Genomic DNA, 21,081 nt, shown 5'->3' on the forward strand with positions numbered 1-21,081 from the left:
TTTTCCTTCGTCAAGGTTTTTATCCCACTGGGTTTTTCCTTGCAAGGTTTTAACGAGGCAGTCAATCTTTGCAATAACTCGCATTTGACAATCAAGGGGGAGTGTTAAAATATTTGAATAAATATAAAGTTATTGTCAAAGTGTATCGAGGAAGTCTCTCAAATCTTATCGAGGAAGACTTGTAAAGCTTATCAAGGAAGACTTGTAAAGCTTATTGAGGAAGTTTTGTAATACTTAATAAAGAAGATTTGAATAGCTTACTTAGTAAGTCTTGTAAACCAACTACTATAAATAGCTCATTTAGCTAATAAAATAAAAGATAACTTTTCTCTCCATCTTCTATTTTCCTATACTTCCTCTACATTAAACATAACTAATATTTTCAATTCAAGGTTTATAACACTGCTGTTTTCTTGATTTCCATTTGATAATATTTTTTGAGGACTGGACCATAAAAAAATTGCTGGACGACCTCACAAAAACCCCTGGACTCCTCCTCCTTGATTTTGTCGCTCAATCGTCCAGATATTGATTCCTAAGGTATCCCGCTTCTATCATGTACATCAGATTCACGGATTTTTATTTTTATTTTTTTGGCGCCTGTTCTTATCACTTCTTGTTCTTATCACAGTTCTTATTCTTATAGGCTCTCTGGTTTCTTCTCATCACAGTCGTCAATTCAATTCTCATCATCAGGTACGAGCCTTTCTCGACCTAAATTGTCAATGATTATAATCTTATTTTTATGTATGATTAGTTAGGATATAATCTCTTTGATGATTTGATTATGGATCCTGATTTGCTTATCGGGGTCTTGAATTTGATTAAGAATCGACCCCGAATTGCGCTTAGGTTCTTTAGATGGGCTGAAAGACAGCCTGGTATTAAGCATTCTCAACATGTTTTTTGTACCATTCTTGATATTCTTGTTAAGAATCATTTTTTGCCTTCTTTTTATTATGTTATGGTGAGGGTTGTTAGTGTAAATTTATATGGAATTGTTGATGTTTTGGTTGATGGGTATTGGGATTTCAAGACATCGAGAGAGTTGCTTGATCTTTTGTTATTGATATATACTAGGGAACCTATGTCATTTTTTGATAAATATGGTTCTAAATAAATTTACTTTTGTACTTTAATAAAATCAATTTCACCTGATGCCTAAATTTGAGAAACATATCCTTTATTTATAAGCAAGAGATATATAATATATATTATGTTGACGTAAATTGTTGCCCGCGTGTAAACCTTTTATACTTTGAGCTAGGAATTTGCACCTTTACCCAGAATCCTGACATCTGCCCTGTAGTAGAGCGTACATTTACCCTCTATTTGTCCATATTAAATTCTTACAACAAAGTAACTCTGATCTTACCAACAATTTGTAACGTGATGATGCAGTTGTGCATCTTTTGGTACACCTGAAAGCTAAGTGAACTTTCCACAAAGTTTAAAGAGACTGAGCAGCAGATATCAGGTAAATTTTGTTCTTTTCTTGATATAAAATAGTAGGTACATTACGGTTTTTGATTTATAACTTTTTTACCCCGGGTTATTGGTTTATTATTAAATCTTGAGTAAGGTAAATTATCTTCCGTGGCTTATAATTGCATGATGTTTTGCAACTTATTAGTGTATAATCACCTTCTATTGCGCTTGTTTTTCACAAGTCTGTGCACGTAAAAATCGGCCGCATATTATTCTGCTTTGTCAAGCCATGATGCTCTCTTAGACGGTGGATGAAATTAATACTTTCTTTACATTATCTTGATCTGAGTTGTATTGTGTTTTCAGATTTTAAAAGGTTTTAATGTTTACTTTGAATGGTAGAGTTTTTTAAGCCAACAATTGAGCTGCATTTTGGAATAATTAATAATTAAGCCGCAGCAAACTGTTTTGTGTAAAAAACTTTTTGTGTGTGAATTAATAGTGAATTTATATTTATCTTCCTGTATACACCGCAGGGGCGTCGTGAGGGGGGTTCATAGTGGGATAATACAACAAAGTCACTTTTTTTTACTTGTTTACTTTTTTTAAAGAAGCCGCAATAGGAGCTTTCTTGTGTTGCAAATTTGATAATCACTATGGAATTTGCAGGAGCAACAAATTGATGGTTGCCTAAATTACCATTGTTTATACAGTAATTAAGTCTTTACTACTACAGATAACTTAAATGCGCATGTGTTTATGTTATTGGAGAGTGGGCAATTTATATTGAGCAGTGCAAGATTTTATCGTTAATGGCCTATGTGAATAAGGTTATTGAGGATTGCAGATGTGCATGCCTGTTTTCCAGTTGATTGAAAGTAAGGTGCTTAAGAATACTGTATACAAAGTCACTGACCTGACCAGAGGTCTATCTAGTTAGCAAGATTGTCTTTTTCATATAGGCTCAAAGTATATGTTTGCAGCATCCTTACTGCCGTCCAAATTACTTTCTAGGTTTTTCCACCTTCAAACTTTGGTTGTACAACAAAGTCACTTTTTTTTACTTGTTTACTTGTGTTGGGGATAATTCTATCTATTGCGGCTGTGATTAAATATGTGTAATTGGTAATTCACTTCAGAGGCTAGATAATTTTAATAAATATTCATCCTATAATATAGTTTGAGGGTACAATTTTAGCAAACTTTAATCGATAAATTATATATTGTGGAGGTGTGAACTTATAACTTTATGAATCATATATTATTATATTATTTAATTTTTAATTAAATCTGGTTTGTAGGTATGGACAAAGCTGGTTTGTAGGTGTGAAGACAATGGGAATCTGGTTTGTAGGTGTGAACACATGGGAATCTCAAGCCACTCGATACATAATCTTCGAGATCATATTATTTTGAATTTGTGAAATTATTCATAATAATTTTATAAATTTCTATTGATTGTGTTTTGTAATAAAATTTATTAATAACATAGACATTTTCTTCTATTATTATCAAAAATATCTTGCTAAAATAATTTTTAAACAAAACTATACGAATAGCAAGTTAATATAGAAAATTAATAATTTAGAAAAAAATTTAACAAACAACATAATCTGTTTAGATTTTCTTATTATCTCTTCGTCCAAATTATCCTAAAATTTCTGCCGTTCAGAAAATGTCATTTAAATTTAACAAATGACCCCTTATGCTTCAAACAACACTCCTATTTGAATACGACAACCGACTGGCTATGGTCCCAAGTCCCAATCTAGTTACCTTGTCCTATCTCACAGATCCCGGTGCAAGATATTTCAAGAACATGTTTCCCGAAATACATATACTATTACCTTAGTATTTTCTTTTTATTACTGTCCTGACATTATTATAATAACAGCGTTGTGTTGTGCGATGTTAAATCAAGTACTGTAGTAATATACTTTTAGATCGGTGCCCTAGTTTCTTTTGGGCTCGTGCCATAAAACACTGAACATTGGGCTTAATTACTCGCATCTTTTCAGTATATCAATTACTATCCCGTCTAATCCTGCGTTTGCTAGGCGCAGTTATTTGAATCTTCGGTCGCTTCCTAATTGATACAAGCCACAAATTACCTACTGAAGTAGTATCAACTGTATCTAGTACATTAGAGACACCGTTTAGAGTTGTGTTATATTCTATTAATAAAACATAAGCTTAATTATATACTCAACCTTGAAATATGATGTTTTGTATACCTAATATTCAAAGAAAAAAAATCATATACATCAACTCCTTATATATCCAACTCCTTATGTATCGAATATGTTTATCGTGACTCTCCCTCCAACAAACACTCTTGAATCATTCAATGCTAGGTATAGGGTGAGTATAATCATTAAACATAAATTAAAAGGACTACCAAATAAATGGGTTAATGTATTGGTCGAAAATAGACTAACAAATTTGGAGGGAAAAACCATTTTCTGTGCTCACAGTACCCTGCATGAAAGTGTGACGTTTTATAATTGAGAACCTTTTATCGGAGCGAAGGTCATTATGTAATACATTAGGGGTTAATGCGTAGAACCTTTTTCTTTAAGAATTTATCCGTACATAATATCATACTTTAAGCTTTAAGTTAAAGCCTAAAACATAACTCTAATGTACTAGCTCAGCGGATACCCCCTTGGGAAATGAAAATGCGAGATGACACAAAAGCATGTTGGATATTTAGATATTTGTAATTGAACATATCGCAGAAAAATAAAAAGAAGAATAAATTAATAATGCTGGAAAATCAAGAACTTTATAAACTGAAATATACATAAATCTGAAAAAATGGAGATTTTACATGATTGGGGAAGACTAGAGCAGCATTGTACTTTACTTTCATTCTGTCAGAGCTAAAGACACATGTACAATGCTGAAAATTATACTATAACTGTACACAGACAAAAAGCCATTGGGACAACTGACCCGAATTTGAGGAACCAATATTACTACATCCAAGATCCCCATCCCGGAAACATATGACACAGCCGATCAGGATCAATGGCATCTTGTATAAGTTGTTGCACCTACAAAAGAAAGAGGAATTACTTTGTGATCAGCAAATTGACTTCCGCATGATACAAAAAATCAAGCAGCGAAGGATATCACCTGATTCACACATTACTCGTCTCACATATTACTCATCCAAAAACTGGGTTTTGTGTCTAGTTAACAAGAATACCTAAGAGGCCAGCTCCTTCGAAATAGTAACATATACAAGTGGGCAAACATGAAATACTGCCTCCAAATTTAGGCCATCACTCGGTGATCACGTTTAACCAAATCACGATGACTACATTAGGGAATCCAGTAATAAAAACTTGCAGTTTCCAAGGTAAAAGAGAAAGAGTAATTATAAGTTGGTTACAATTTTTGCAACCCTAAACAGTCCTAACCCTAAACAGTCCTGAAGATGATGAACCTTGGGATTTCCCATTTACTCAAATGGCCATAGATGATAGAATTGCTAGGATAGAAGACATAAGAGTAGAACTTGAAGATACTCCTATGGAAGATGACGTTGATGTGGGTAAAGCAGAGGCTGAAGATTAAGAAAGGATGAGTTTCCATGGTGACAGTTCCAATATGAACTCTAGTGAGAGTGATTGTCCAAAACCTAAAAAGAAAAGGAAAGTGCCACCACCCAATCCACCTTATAGAGCTAGGAGGAGAGGGAGATATTCAATGTTGAGGGGATTGTTCAAGAACACAAAAGAGACACATGTCATACTAGATGATGTTGATGATGAGGAAAGCAAAGGTAAAGCAAAGGGAAAAAGTGAAGAGGGAAAACGGTCCAAACTTATAAAAGGAGGTGAAAACAAGGCAATAGGTGATTAAAAAAAGGGCAAAGGGCAAAGGGCAAAGGGCAAAGATCATGTCCAATCAAAGGGTAAGGGTCAAGCTGATCAGAGGAAACATGATGATAAGGGTGAGGCTGAGGTGCAACCAACAACTGATGAGGAGCTTTTGGAGTCAGTTATCAATGACAAACCTGATGAGCGGAAGGGTGGAGATAAGGGTGTTGTAACTGAAGTTGAAGATAGTCCATCTTCAGAGAGTGAATATCATAGCAATGAGGAGAGGCTGACTATTTCTTCTTGTGATGAGCAAGAGATAAAATACCCTGAATTTAATGAACTGACTGACATGGAAGATCCTCAGTTTGAATTAGGTATGTTATTCAGTAGTGGACAGGTTTTTAGGGAGGTTGTTAGAAAGCATGCAATTGCTCACCAAAGAGGAATTACACTAAAAAAAACCTAGCTGACAAGATAAATGGATATGTGTAGAAGGCTGACAGTGGAAATGTTATGGTATTAGACAACAAAGCTCAAGTAACATCCAAATTAAGACCCTGTACAAGAACAACACATGTAATCCTATATGGATTCAGAAACAGGTGAATTCCAGTTGGATAGCTAGAGCATATGAGAATGAGGTAAGGATGAATCCAGATTGGCCAACATCATCTTTTCATGCAAAGGTGGTTAATGAACTTAACATTTTTGAGACCATGGCATATAGAGCTTCGAGAAAGGCCAAGGAAACTATAATTGGAAAGCATGAAAATGAGTTTAGGAAGCTATATCACTATGCAAGTGAGGTGAAAAAGGTGATGCCAACATCCACTATAAAGTTGATGACAGAGCCAGTGGAAGATGATGCTGAGGGCAGGAGGTTCAAAAGATTTTATATGTGCTTAAGACCTCTAAAGGAAGGTTTTTTTGAAGGTTGTAGGCCATTAATTGGTTTAGATGGATGCCATCTAAAAGGTCCCTTTGGAGGCATGTTGCTAAGTGTTGTTGCTACAGATCCAAATGGAGGTATATATCCTATAGCTTGGGCACAAGTTGAAGCAGAAAATACATCCACCTGGCATTGGTTTCTAGGATTGTTGAAGAATGACTTGGGGATGGAAAACACTGGCAATTACACTTTCATATCTGACAGACAGAAGGCATGTATCCCATATGCCTAGTTAATGTTTGTGTTTGTGTATATATTTGTGTCATATTTCATGTCCTAATATGCCTTATGTTTACCACTAGGGGCTTGTCAATGCACTAGAACATCATTTTCCACAGTCTGAACATCGATTCTGCGTAATGCACTTATACAATAACATGAAGCATTTGAGCAAGGGCCTTGGAATGTCTAAGACTATGTGGCAAGCTGCAAGGTCCACCAGTGACTACTTTTTTAACATGAATATGGAAGCATATAAAAAAGTAAAACTCTTAATTTTGTACTTCAATATGGAAGCAAATAATGATATACTGAGTACATTAATTTCCATACTTGGTTTGTGACAGATGAGTAAGCAATGTTATGATTGGTTGGAAGCAAAACCTAGATCCCAATGGTCTAGATCCGGTTTTTGGTATATATGCAAATCTGATGTATTTGTGAATAACAATTGTAAGAGTTTCAACAACGTCATCAACAAATTTAGAGACAATGGTATTGTAACAATGTTCAAGAATATACATAAGACTTGCATGCAGAGGATACAAAAGAGGAAAACAAAGATGGAGAAGAAATTTACCAGATTCTGCCCTAAAACCATGAAAAAAAATGCAGTAAGACATTTTCCAATATTCCAGCTCTTAAATACAATTTAGGCAATATCTTTAGTATTTTCCACTTTTCATGCACAAGTCTATCAAACTTGATGGGCAAGCAACCCCTGTTTGGAATGGTGGAGACAAGTACCATGTGACCATGTCAGCTGGAGGGCATGAGGTTGTAGTTGACTTAAACAGGAGAACATGTGCTTGTAGGAAATGACAGCTGACTGGATTGCCATGTTTTATATAAATTTAGTTTTAGCCCTCAAATAAAGCATATTACCATGTATATATATGTTTATATAGCTAGAAGGAAGGAAGAAGATGACCGTTGCAGAAAAACATACTTTTAAGACAAATTTACCCTCAACATAATTGAGGCTAACGGTCTTATTTGACGGAGCACTAACGGAAGGTTGTGATTTGCAGCGCCAAAATATGTTTGGGGTATGAAGTGCAATTATCAAAAGTAGTTATGGTGAAGTAAAAATGGAAACAACCGGGGGATGCGGTTTGCAATTTACCCTATGTTGTATTATATTTACCTGCCCATGCACACTTCTCATTTCACCCTCTTCATACCCATCTAGCTTTTGTTTAACACGAAGAAGAGCACGGGTAGCATCCTTGTTCCCTTCATACTCATCTTGTGAGTCTTCCAAACTTGTTTCAGGATCATCGTAATTTTCCTATTGAGGACAAAAAGAGAACATTATATGCAAGATAAAAGTACTTTTATTAGAATTCTTAAGTTCATGCATACACATACACATGATGAAGAAACTGCTATATATAGCCAAAAAGAAAAATAAAAAGAAAAAGAAAGAAACTGCTACATAAGAGAGAATGAAAACTCAAATTTTTTTAACCCATCTACAAGATTCCATAGGGTGTTTCAATGGACATCAAATATACCAACATATACATTGTTACCCAGACTAGGCCAGATGTTTCCAACATGAATACGTCCAACTGTCGGACTAGACAAAATATTCAAAATTTTACATATTCTCGGCAGGTACTCGAGTGTCCAGTATTTGTAAAGAGCGGTTCATAAAGTACCTTCTGACGTTGTAAAGCCTTTAAAGGAGATAGAGCCCACTTATACAGAGGATCGTGCATAAAAACCTGCAAGAAAATGATGATATGAACCAACTGAAAAAAGAAAAATATTTTCAAATAAAAATAAATAAATTCGATGTTACATACTTCAAGAATAGTCAGTAACGCTTCTTTATTTGTCCTCATAACAGAGAGAGTTTCCTCACAACATCTTCTAAATACCCCTTCCACTCCAGTTATTCCCATACCATCTACAATGTCTCTTGTCAGTCTAAAGGGAACCTACACCATTAATCATGATTTGAACCTTAGAGAACAACGACTGAAAAACAGTTATTGGACCAAATAAAGTGAACAAAATGAAAACTAAGGTAAATGATAATCACCCGTTCAGGTGTTTTAAGCATCAATCCCTGCTCGAAGGCAACACCAAGATCAATATGAACTACTTCAGCAGTTGCCTGATCTATTAATATGTTCATGGAGTGTCGATCTCCGAGTCCAACAATGTAACCCACCTGATTCAGGTTAGAAGCTTTATTAAAAACTATGAAACACCTCTAATCTATAGTATAGAAAATAACAAATAGATTAAACATATGACATGCATAATTGCTTCAAGTGTCACAGACTTATCTCACCATAGAACTAGCTGCCACACTTCGTGTATAAGCGAGCCTTTTTTCAAACCAGTCAGATGCGTGTAAAAACCTCTCCAAGAAAAAATAATGCATTACAGGCCTGCGACAAAGCAGTAATGTAAAAACATAGTAAACGTATAAAGACTTCGTTGAAAGTTGATTTGCGAAAGCATGTGAACCTGAAATTCTTGCAGACTTCTTGAAAGGCTTTCCCCTTGTCATTTTCCTGCACATAAATGTCATTTTAATATCCTTCACATAAGTCGGTGCATCTAGATATGGGTTATATAGGCCAGACAGGTTTTGTTTTAGCCAGCTTTAATCTTTTCTATAATTAATAAAGTATAGTACCGCATTTGATAAGTACCCAAGATTTTATATATTTATGATAAAATAAAAAATTATTAACTTTTTTTTGCTAAGCATAAACTTGATGTTAATATATTATAATATTCTTTACTAAAATCAAAAAGGACCGTTTAATACCCTCTCCGTAGTACCATAGTACAATAAATTTTTATGACCCTGTTATGTTATATTTGTAATAATTTCATAACTATTATCTCAATGCAATATACTGCAATTATTATCGTTTATCTACTTTCTCTTATATAGAATATATTGTTAATAAAAATTAATTATCATTTATTATAATTAAACAATTTTTAAAAAAAAAACGCCAGACTCCTACCAAAAGTACAAATTCAAAGTACAGATCTATCATCATACATTTGAAACTGGTACATCACATGCTTGGTATAAAAATATATTTACAAATAAAACATCAAGATTAGTGTCGTAAAAACCACTAATCGGACTTAATCGGTTAAGGTACCGAATAGCAATTAATCGGTAAATCGGGGATTAATCATAATGATTAATCGGAACAAAAATCGGATATAATTTAAATATTAATTTATAAATACCGTACATATTTACTATATGTAAACATAAATAAATATTTAGGACTTGAGTACACTTTGAGGGCTAAGATAAGTATCGTCCAAGGGCTTTAGTTGATATGGCCCTACTCATTCTCTCCTTTTACTACATGTCCGCCCTCAATAATACATCTCCCCCCACCAGTTCACCATTAGTCTCCACGTGGCCAGTTACCCACCGCCTTCATCCTCGTTCCACAACCTTCTCTAAACCACCAAACCAAAATATACACAATACATAGCTCTTTGATATACCTACAACAAACTATCATTGAGACAAAATCAAAATATACACAATACATGTATATTTTGCATTTGATTTGATAGATTTGGTGCTAAACTTTTAAAGATCTGGTTGAATACGATCCGATTTTTTTGATGCTGACCCGATTTCTGGCCGATGTTGATCCGATTTTGGCCAGACTTCTGCAAAAACGTTTTTTTGGCCGATTTTGAAGAAATCAGTTGGTAACTTGCCGATAAACGATTAATCGACGTATAAATCGCCGAAATCGGCAATTTTTACAACACTAGTCAAGACATTATATTTATATTTTAATACTACTACAAATAAATTTATATATCTTTATAAGAATAATACATTCACATTATGAATAGAAATTTGGTAATAACTATATTATAGCATGTGGTACGCACACGGGTAACTTATAATCACTCATTTTCAAAATCGGTATTAATTTTAGATTTCACAAAATAACAATAATAAAAATCTTAACACATATATTATATTTTATTGGGTGAAGGCCATAAATAACCATATTTTAATAACAAAGGCCCTAATTACCCACCAGCATTTCTACTGGCTCACGAGTATCAACTTGATACTCCACTGGCAAAGGAGTATCCCACCAAACACTCTGAGTATCCCACTAAACACTCCATTTTCAGTGAATTATCAAAATGATACTCCTTTGCAAGTGGAGTATTAGACTTGATACTAATTTGCAAATGGAGTATTAGACTTGATACTCCTTCGCCGGTGGAGTAACAAGTGGGATACTCCTTTGTCAGTCGAGTATCATGAAAAAATTATAAAATTACTGAATTAAGGTCCATACTCCATACTGTAATTAAGATTTAGGCTAGGGTTTAGGGATGCCCTAACCTAAACCCTAAATCGAAGTATCTTTAATTCATTTTTTTCAAATATTTCTATAATCGAGATAGGGAATGATTAACCCTAAACAATTATAAATTGTAAAATATGGTACATGCTTATATTTTAAAATTATTAAATAAACATTTAAATATTTTAAAAAATAAAAAAATTACATGATGCTCCACTTACAGTGGATTAACATGGCTTATTTATAATATTCAGCATGTCTATCATGACAAGCTAAAACTACTTATTTTCCTTGTCAAAATATTTTAAGATTCAGGTTTTAAAGTTTTCACTATGTAAATTACATCACGTATAGTGTAACTTTTTGGCCAAAATATATATAAACGAGAATTCAACATGGGGGTGCTACTGTTACATATGAAATGCAATGCTAACTGTTGAAGACAGTTATGTGATTGGCATATATTAATAATAGCTAATAAAATACAAGATTGTTAATCAGGTGCTACAGACCAACCACACTACTTAAATCCACATCCTCAAAATCTTAATGCAAGGCATCTCATTGTGTTGAAATGCAAAAATCACAAAATAAACAATAAAAGGTACAAAGAGAAGTATATCACTTGCCGTAGCCATGTGCTGCCGGCATTTGAGAAATGTCCAGTCACCAGCTCCATAGCGCCCATGGGCACCTCCACTACGCATGCTGCAAAACAATATTTAGGGACATGTCACCATATGAAGCCAAATTTCTATAATATCGCATGGAATGTAAATTGACTGACCTTCCTATAAGATATTCCCCCAAAGGTACAGTGCCATTTACCCACTCAAGAACACCAGCACTAGGTGTAAAAGGAACCACCTGTCTCCAAGAAATATTACAATATTAAACTTATGCCTGTTTCAGTATTACATAATTTTAAGAAATAAAGAATAAGGAAAAGAAGCTTTCAGTAAGAAATAGAATTCTTGTTTATGAACTAAGATTTTACCACATAAGAAAATATCAGAATTTTGAAAAGATAAGCATTACCTTGTATGTACGTATTCTTAGTCTCCGTTTCCAGGTATCCCTATGATTCTGTAAAAAGGTGTTCACTAATCCAAAAAATTGTTCCATTACCTGCATACCAGTCGCAAAATACGAACTCACTTTAATTAACTATTGTTAATCCTTTTGATACTCAAGGAAGCATATAGCTGAAAGAAAAAATTGCATGACTGGCTTAGAAATGAGTAGCATGGGAATCCCCAGTCCATATAATCCTATTTCAGTCCAATATAAATTTTGCAATGACATATATAAGTATGGGCTTGTGCATTTTCGGGGTCTGACAATGCTTTCATACAATTTTATCCTACATATCTCTTGAAATTGAGGCACGATTTTTAAAAAATTAGTACACCTACAAGTATACTACTACATTACAGCATGTGTTTTGTAACCAGTCTGCGTCTCAAAACCTCTGATGATATGTGCATCACTAGAAAACAATTGGGGGCATCTATATCTATCTATCATTAAAATTTTGATTCTGGTAATCTGGTATTATTCATATCTCTACTGTCATATTTTTCACCAAAATTTTCCCAAACAGGAATATTTAAAATCTACAAAGGCTTTTTAGTACTTACAGACAGCAATTATACAACATGAAAAAACATAAGTAATGCAATATATTAAAAACATACAGCATCCTGTCTCAGATCATCATTTCCAGATTTTGCAAGTTGACGGTATTTATTACCATCAGAACCTAGGCATTCAACAACCTTAGGAGCATTTATACCATTCATGACCCTGTGAATAGTAATATGAGTAAGAGTCAGCAGGAGAGACATAAAAATGATATAGAAGAAGTCACAACTGAGCTCATAGGCATCTTAGATACATACGTGACTGAATCTGCTACACCTTTGAAGTGTGCAAAAGAGCCTTCATGATATTGACAACTATGATCAATGGGAAATGTAGAAGTAACTACAGGTACCTGAAGAGCCATCAAAACCGATATAATAACTCTGCTGATAAAAAAATAAGACACTCATTCTCTTTGGAATTAGGACAGTAGAAAATACATTTGTGAATTTACATTACTTCTCCAAAACACTGCAAGTCAGACAGGACTGTTGTTATTGGAATGAGGGAATGCATGAATACTTACAAGTTCAAGTTGCCGAATACTGCGAATATCTCTTGGAAGAGTAACCTTTTTATTGGTATCCTGTTGACAATATCATGCTCTAGTTATAGGCGATCATACATTATCCTCACATTAATTATTAGTTTTGTCACTGAAAGATTCAGGTGTACTTGTATTTGAACCGATAGTTTATTGATTATGAACATAATCTATAAAAAAATGGCTAACCTCCTTCTTTGTCTCTAGTTCTGCAAGTTTGATGTACATTTCCACCATTTGTTTCATCTACATTATACATGAAAGGCCAGTTAACGCAATTAAAAAAAATTAACCCTGACAACTCGGATTAACAATTAAAAAAACGGAAGGATATATACTTGTCTAATAACAGCTCCATGGTATGAAGATAACTCGTTTAAAAGGTTTTCTGCAGCATACTTCTTATCCATATCCACCACAAAAGAGTTACGACTACGCTGCTTATCCTTAATCCTATCACCATTTGCCAGTGCTAAAAGCTACAGTGAGTAGAATTAGCATCCACCAAATAATCATATCGAACAAATTTACATGACTTAAGGTGTTAGATACCTGAAAGACAGTATGGTACGGATGGTCGATAGCCATTTTTTTTAGAAGAGAAACCAAAGCAAACTGCAAAACACAAGCCATCAAAGTATACTGTAATTTTTTTTCCTCAGGTCTTAAAATTGAAAATTGAATGATAAATTCACAAAAATGAAAATGTTTGTGATGCTTTTGATTTTAGCTTGCTCCAGTGTTTTTGATTTAATACAAGGACAAGATGATTTTCACCCATATTATCCCTCAGTAGTTCCCCGAAAACACGAGGAAGCCTTCAGTCTGTCGGGAAGAAGAATATATATACGAAAGAAGCATGTTTAGGGGACTATAATGTGTGTAGTACCAGAGCAAGTACAAAAAGCATAATATTATTAGAAACTGACCTTAGTTCTGGTAACAACCTTATCTATTAAAAGGAGACATACCTGGAAACTCTGAGCTCCTTGGCCATCTTTTGGGCCACCCAATCTTGAGGCAATCTGGTAAACTAGAGGTATAAACTTGTAGGACTGAACCTGATAATTATATTTAAGTAGGGTGTTAAACAAACATTAGATACAAATCTCCTAAACAGTATTTCTCCGTCTCTTCAACACGCAGTATCAAACCCAAGTAAATTTCAAAATACAAGAACTTTGTAATACTTTCACGCCTCCTTACTTCATTAATGGTACTTAGCATTGCATTGAAAACAATTGGTTTGGTTGAGAGACTAAACCATAGCGATATAAGCCGAAATACCTGGAAAACAGGAATTTCAGAAAATTAGGTAACTTCTGAATAATAGCATATGTGCGGTTAAATTACAGTAAGTAGTTATTCTACCCAAGGTATTTACATTGTAGTGACTTTCAATACAATTTTAAAAATTCTACATAACCAAGAATACTGTAGTTTATAATCTCAACCTTCAATTGCTCCGTTTCAAGGCCATTTGGTGGCATTTAACATCAGTACAACACAAATTGACATTTAACATAAATCGTATTGAATTTTTATACATACCACTCTTATATCATATTTATCTCCGATGACCAAACAGTGTTTATATCCTTCCAATGCTATGCTCAAGAAATTGTCCTTGTCTTGCTGAGAAAAATTCAGGCAAAGATGAAAGCATTAGGTAATATGACACAAAGCTAATCAGCTTAAGATCGAATGGAAATACTAAAAGAAAAGATGCTGCTTATCATGCTAACAATTAAACGGTTCTAGACCGCCTCAACTCACTTCCCTATTCCATGTTATAAAAAAATTGGGTGCGAAACTATTCCAATATATTTTCAAGACAAGATTTAAAATTTCGAAGCATAAGAAATTGATAAAGTAATATCACATTTATGCACCGGTACACAAAATAACTGCTGTAACTTACCTGCAATTTCTCGGCTTCCTCCCTGTCCATTGAGAGTTGCTTTTGCAGTTCTTGTATCTTTATTGAATAGTCTGTTTTGTCACTCTGGATTGTAAACAACGAAAAACATCATTTCCTATAGGTAAGCCACTTAAGAAGTTGTAGCAACAGGAGGTAACTAAAACAGAGATCAGACAAGGATAATATACTTTAGATGAACTCTTCAGTCGCCTTATTAGGGCCTCTAGCTCTCTTGTCTGCAATTAAAGTATAGAGGTAATAAGATAATATACTAGCTTTAAACAAGTTTATATAAATTTAAAATCAACAATAACATAAATACTCTTTCATGATGATGGTAATTAACAAAACTACAGAACCTTGTGTTTCCTTAACCGCATTGCTGCTTGCCATTCATTAGAATTTAGTCTTTCCTCACAGTTACGAAAAAGAGCATCTGCGTAATGAGCAAGATGGAAATGTGTTTGACTTTGTCTTCCCATGGACTTTCTGTCAGTAGTCATGTGATCCTCAGCAAGAGTCACTGCATGCTTAAGGTACTTTTCCAATATAGTTCTCGAGCTGCACAATAGTCACATGTAAGTGCAGAAACATTATTCTGCGATGCAGATACTTTCAACAATGCAGTCACATTTCATCATTCTAAGCTATGACTAACTTGCTAGATCGTGTTTCAGCAAGCCACTTTCCAACCAAGCGATATACATCTGAAGCCCCGCTATTTAACTGGTAGTTTTGTGAAATATACTTGGCGAGGTTGATCGCCATTTCATGCTGACCTTGCGCTCGCAGAAGCTTTGCTTCCTCGATCTGAAATAATAAGTATAAAAACTCACTATAATATAATTTCCTTTGTTCTACTAATAGTTGGACCAAATTTTCAACTTCACAAAAGCTATAAACAGTAAAAACTGCCGAGTACATATAACCCTGCATATTTAAGCTGTGAGAAATAGAGCATAAAAGTTCCATAAACACCAAACTCATGCGCAAAGCCAGTTTGCACATTAAGGAGGAAACTGGGGCTAACAGAAAAAAGAAAGAATCAACTGAAGACAAACATATGCAAAACATGAGACTTAATAGTTAATACCGTGTTGAAAGAGTCAGATGCTAAAGATGAGGATAATTAAAAGGGGATATCTATGTAAACTTTTCAAAATTAACCTTTTCTGATGTAAATTAAGATATCCTAACCAAAATAAGTATATGTCAAAGAATTTAAAGGAAGATTAAAATGGAACAAATAAGTTAGTATTATGCAAGCAGAATGCTAAATGATTAAGATTACAAGGGCGGTCAGAATAAGGAATAGTTGTGCTTTGACATGCACATTACTCAAATTATTAAGGAACATCCACATGAACTGCACAATCCAAACTTACAAGAGCCGGTGAGACAAATTCAAATAACAGATTCAAATAGCCATATATTCTTGCTGCACAGAAAAAGATGGCGAATAGGAAAATGCTTAGTAAATGGGCCAATGGGGGAGAATGAGAAGTCAATACCACATGGTCATAGATACAATTCAAACTATATTGTTGCAATATCTTATTTTGTAAAATGATAAGCCACTACCCTGCCAATCAAGTATAAGTTATTCTGAGTAATTCCCTTGCCAGCACAGAGGGACTTAAACTCATGCAAAGCTGCAGCAGCCTGAGATAATCTTGCACCCTATAAAACCATAAAAAATATCACACACTAGAAAATATAAAAATACAATAATAGGCAACTGAAAAGATAATACCTTACGTAGAGTTGATGCAGATTCTAGAAGATGTTGCACAGTACAGTCAGTACAACTCAAAACTTGAAGCAAGACTCTTCTAAATGCAATAAACGGTTCCAACAAATTCATATGCAATTGGGAGCCTTTTAAGATGCAGCTCCATTCAACATTAAGCCATGATAACTACAAGGGAAAATTTAAGACACTAGTTTATTGTATACATTAGAAAATAGAAAAGAAAACAATTAAATGTGTTTTTAAGAAAAATAGGACGAAATAAAATTTACTTAAATCATTGATGTGTGATTCATTAAAATTATAGTGGCATGCCATCCATCGTAATATAGGGGAATGTACCAAACGAAAGATTAGAAACAAATCTGAATTTTTATTTGTTCATATTCATTTACAAGTAGATTGTAGTGATGGATCAGTCACAGTCGTACCCTTATCCGAAACTGAACCTATCATCCGAACTTCCTATATTTGCACTAGAGGATCCCTTATCCAGGCTTTTCTCATATGTATATAACATAATGTGCTGCCTTATATAATAGAACACCCGGAAGTCCAAAAAGAAAAAGAAGATACCAAAAAAAGCAGTTACATATAGTGGTTCTGTTTAATATGCATTACCCCAACGAAGGACCATTAAGAGATTGTTAGTACTCGTACCTGGTCCGCTGTGGGAATCACAGGTTCAGATGACAATTGCTGTCTCTCACTACTATACTCCATCTCTTCAGATAAAGATGATTTCCAGCGTAAACCCCATGCCATTCCAAGATGATGAAATATCTACAGAATAGTTGATGATGATCACATAACAACTTACATTGCCTGTATAACAACAAGACCTATCTGGAAAGTTGACTAATACTATAAAGAAAGTACACTTTAATACTAGGAATTCAAGGTTCCTGATTCTTGTGGCTCTGAAAATTCTTCGTAATCCGTTAGCACATGAAGAAAGATAGATCCTATTAACCAATCAATATTTCCTATTATTTCAAAAACTCCCCCCAACTTCAAATGAAAAGACACTCCCATTTTTCAAATCCGTGCAAAAGTTCAACTGCTTTTAAAATCTTTCCACTAAAGCATGATACAATATTTTCATCTCTAGCAACCAAAGATGAGTCTCTTAACATCCCAGGTCAAACATAAATAAATAAATAAATAAACAAGCACGCAACTATATACTCCGGAATCATAATAATGTTGATTAAATAGTTCATTTTAACATATCCGGGTTTGTTGGCTGTTCCGAGCAGCACATATGTATAAACAACAGCTTCAAGACATAAGTTCATAATAAGTACCTGAAGTTTGACGACTGCTGTGTAAATGTACTCTGTGCTCTCCTCACCGGCATGGTAGATAGAGAAAAGGAGTTCCTATTGTACATAGTCAATTATTTGAGTCACTTGCGGAACTTACAATGAAAAAAAAATCATCTAGACTACACAATTTGATGAGTCAGTCATTACCTGCTTAGAATCTTTTAGCTTTAAGTAAAAATCTTTAACATCCCCCTCTTGCAATGCCCGTAAACAACTTTTTTTAAGCAAACAAATTGTTAATATCTCGGTATAGCACCAAAAGGTCCGCAACAGCATAGACAAAAAAACTAACACTACGAAAACGGGTAGATATAAACACATATTCAGTGGACAGTGGTCAGCGACAGCTGTAAACTGACCGACTCATATAAATGACACGGATTGTCAAAATATATTTTAAGATTGTGATAACACATTTTGGTCATGTAGAAAAGCAAATCTTGATTAGCTCCTATGCACTTTTATATATACATATTAAGGAAAAAAATTGACAGTGCACCTTTTCGGTAAACCATTTGCAGCTATATAAAGAAATTGTTGGCAAGGCCACAGTGCTGGTAATTTCAACTATAAGTTTGGTATCCTAATACACTCCAATATAATATATGAACAGAAGTTCGATAATTTATAATTAAATTCCCAAACTTTTTTGGTGTCAATCAGCTTGACCCTACAATACTAATCTTTAGGACCAGGCATTTGTAAATCTTGAGTTGGTTATTACGAATGTTCAAGAACCAGTACTCGCACTCTTTGCTTAGATAATTAAATACCAACATCTAAAGTTGAAATCCAGATCCTACAGAATTCAACATCTCCTAGAATACAAGGTAGAAGATAATTACCTGTGTAAATTTTCATTAAAATGATCACTTCTAGTTTGTGGACTTGAATTACCACATAATGCACCATCATAAAGTAAGGAAAAATCCCAGTTTCCAGCACGCCAAGCAGCTTCATACTGCAATCAGTTAACCAGAAAGTTCCTAAGAATGCCTGAGATAAAATTAACTCTGGGAAGAAAATATACATAAAATCTATGTTACCCAGACTCTTCATTTTACCATCGAGCACCCATGTCAGACACTCGACACCCGGAAACTTATTTTAGAAAAAAATATTTTTTTTTTCAAAATGTTGCCGAGTCCGATACTTGGACACAAATACCCGTCGGACACTTCTAGCCGAGTCCGAGTAACACAGCATAAAATTGGATAGAAGGTTCTAATATCAAGTATATATTGGTCTCAAAATAAACCTGAAGCTCAGTGAACTCAGAATCATGCTGAAATCGCCCCTTCCGAGATGTTAATCCTTGGGAATACAAGTCTAGCACATGAGTGCAGCCAAGTTGCTGTAAGGATCTGATCAGACCTTTGTAAGGTTTTCGTATCCTCTTCTCATCTTCAATTAAAGGAAAGGAACAATGTTCTCTTCGCAGAGAATTTTCAGGTGATAATTTTGAGGCGGGTACAGTTGGTTCAGATCTAACTTGCAGATCATAATACTCGAGAGCTTTGCTCCAATTTCCTTCATGTTCGAAGGTTATAATTTGCGAGGACAACTGTAAAATAATACTAGAACAATCAATGAAAGTTTACATATAAGCTTTGTACAACTGTCATTTTAAATTAAGTATGTTGAGGTGGTCATACAAAAGTATGAAAAGATTGTAAACAATCCCTCAACAATTTCACTTGATGCTACTCTCCTACAGTCATCTTTCTTATGGGACCAAAATTTATACATGTGCATCGACGCGAAAAAAGCTAGAACAAAATAGGTATCTAAAGTTGACAAAAGTTTTGTGCTTCTTACTGAATAACCAACATCCAAAAACTTCCTAAATGATAACCTTTCAGCGCGCATAATAATAAGTTTGATACATAGTTAATTGGAACAGAAAAAACTAAATTACGTGGAAGTGAAAGGAGAAGAGAGAAACAAATATAATATTATTAACAAACCTTACACGACTGGACAATCCCATACAAACTGTCTGGCTCATTAATTTGAGTGACTGCAGTAACTAAAATCTCAATGTGGTGTGGCAGCTGGCAAAACACAAAACGATTTTGACAGTTAATGGAATAGTCAAGTTATAGAATCTGAAAAGAGAACAGTTCTCGGATATGTTGCATCAATTGCTAATCTAGACATGGCAATAACGCATACTTGGATGATCTATACAATACACAGACTTGGTCTTTAACAGTAATAAACACACTCGATTCTCTAATAATTTAACATCAATGGAGCTTCCAATTTAAACCAAGTGCAAACAATAAAAATGTAGCAGAGCAGGTTTTAAATGGCCATTAGCAAATTTTCCCATTGAATCAAAAAGATGTTCTTTGGGACAACATCTTAACAATCTATATTATTACCACAATCATATCACAAGTCAAGTCAATAACTTACTAGTTCAAGATCAGAGAAATCTGGGCTCCCTAAAGTGAGGCATTTAAATTTTTCTTCACACCAGTGCTCGACATACAAAACTGCAGTAAAGTATGAACCACAGCTCTGCAGATCACGCAAGTTCAGTAAATTACAAAATCCAGTTTTCGTGCTTGATTGTATGTAAGAGATAAATATATATATATATACAGGAAAAAAGTAATACTCACAATTGCTGACTTCGCAACTACAAGATAATCAATGGCAAGCCAATAAACCTAAAAGATATGTGATAGTCAGCTGCACTTGTAAATAACTATCAAATTTGTATTTAGCAAAGAGAAAAAAAAACTATCAAATTTACAATGTATAAAATCTAACTTTACGTATATGGGCTGATGGGAACTGTTTATGATCATAGATCCCCAAACCTATAGGTGTTACAAATAGAGCTCACTAAAATGGATCACATACCATAAATCTTCAGGAACCTGTTGTATCTTTTGTACAATTTTAGAAATCCTATAAAGCATTACGCAGTGCTTATTATACATGTCAGGCTAACATGTAAATATTATAATGACAGAATCTAACTTTACATAAATGTTAGAACCTACGGGTTAGGAGAACTGAAGAAGTGGCTAACATGGATTTTTTTAGCAACACTCTCCTCTTACCCAGTAGAGGCAATGTCCGCGTACATCTTACTGTCCTCAAATACTATGGGTATGCTT

At 34.2% G+C, this 21,081-nt stretch overlaps 1 protein-coding gene across 1 annotated transcript in view; it reads right to left on the reverse strand.

The window, feature by feature from the left end:
- Positions 1 to 4,212: 4,212 nt before the first annotated feature.
- The window catches only part of LOC141723702 (serine/threonine-protein kinase ATM), a 60,879-nt gene continuing 44,010 nt past the window's right edge, over positions 4,213 to 21,081 (reverse strand). The window contains exons 47-79 of the mRNA XM_074525565.1: positions 20,578 to 20,625; positions 20,369 to 20,473; positions 19,915 to 20,001; positions 19,206 to 19,511; positions 18,793 to 18,908; positions 18,095 to 18,161; positions 17,927 to 18,001; positions 17,280 to 17,402; positions 16,623 to 16,787; positions 16,451 to 16,549; positions 15,528 to 15,679; positions 15,229 to 15,430; positions 15,058 to 15,105; positions 14,870 to 14,953; positions 14,500 to 14,583; positions 14,155 to 14,235; positions 13,920 to 14,009; positions 13,501 to 13,563; positions 13,287 to 13,427; positions 13,138 to 13,194; positions 12,931 to 12,990; positions 12,662 to 12,756; positions 12,458 to 12,566; positions 11,799 to 11,888; positions 11,548 to 11,627; positions 11,390 to 11,468; positions 8,911 to 8,957; positions 8,732 to 8,831; positions 8,477 to 8,608; positions 8,238 to 8,372; positions 8,091 to 8,156; positions 7,574 to 7,717; positions 4,213 to 4,484 (exon numbers count right to left, since the gene is read on the reverse strand). Coding sequence (XP_074381666.1) covers positions 4,407 to 4,484; positions 7,574 to 7,717; positions 8,091 to 8,156; positions 8,238 to 8,372; positions 8,477 to 8,608; positions 8,732 to 8,831; positions 8,911 to 8,957; positions 11,390 to 11,468; positions 11,548 to 11,627; positions 11,799 to 11,888; positions 12,458 to 12,566; positions 12,662 to 12,756; positions 12,931 to 12,990; positions 13,138 to 13,194; positions 13,287 to 13,427; positions 13,501 to 13,563; positions 13,920 to 14,009; positions 14,155 to 14,235; positions 14,500 to 14,583; positions 14,870 to 14,953; positions 15,058 to 15,105; positions 15,229 to 15,430; positions 15,528 to 15,679; positions 16,451 to 16,549; positions 16,623 to 16,787; positions 17,280 to 17,402; positions 17,927 to 18,001; positions 18,095 to 18,161; positions 18,793 to 18,908; positions 19,206 to 19,511; positions 19,915 to 20,001; positions 20,369 to 20,473; positions 20,578 to 20,625 — 3,408 coding nt within the window. The 3' untranslated portion in view covers positions 4,213 to 4,406. The remainder of the gene's footprint in view (positions 4,485 to 7,573; positions 7,718 to 8,090; positions 8,157 to 8,237; positions 8,373 to 8,476; positions 8,609 to 8,731; positions 8,832 to 8,910; positions 8,958 to 11,389; positions 11,469 to 11,547; positions 11,628 to 11,798; positions 11,889 to 12,457; positions 12,567 to 12,661; positions 12,757 to 12,930; positions 12,991 to 13,137; positions 13,195 to 13,286; positions 13,428 to 13,500; positions 13,564 to 13,919; positions 14,010 to 14,154; positions 14,236 to 14,499; positions 14,584 to 14,869; positions 14,954 to 15,057; positions 15,106 to 15,228; positions 15,431 to 15,527; positions 15,680 to 16,450; positions 16,550 to 16,622; positions 16,788 to 17,279; positions 17,403 to 17,926; positions 18,002 to 18,094; positions 18,162 to 18,792; positions 18,909 to 19,205; positions 19,512 to 19,914; positions 20,002 to 20,368; positions 20,474 to 20,577; positions 20,626 to 21,081) is intronic.

The sequence above is a fragment of the Apium graveolens genome, chromosome 5 (assembly GCF_009905375.1).
Source record: "Apium graveolens cultivar Ventura chromosome 5, ASM990537v1, whole genome shotgun sequence".
NCBI classification, from domain to species: domain Eukaryota; kingdom Viridiplantae; phylum Streptophyta; class Magnoliopsida; order Apiales; family Apiaceae; genus Apium; species Apium graveolens.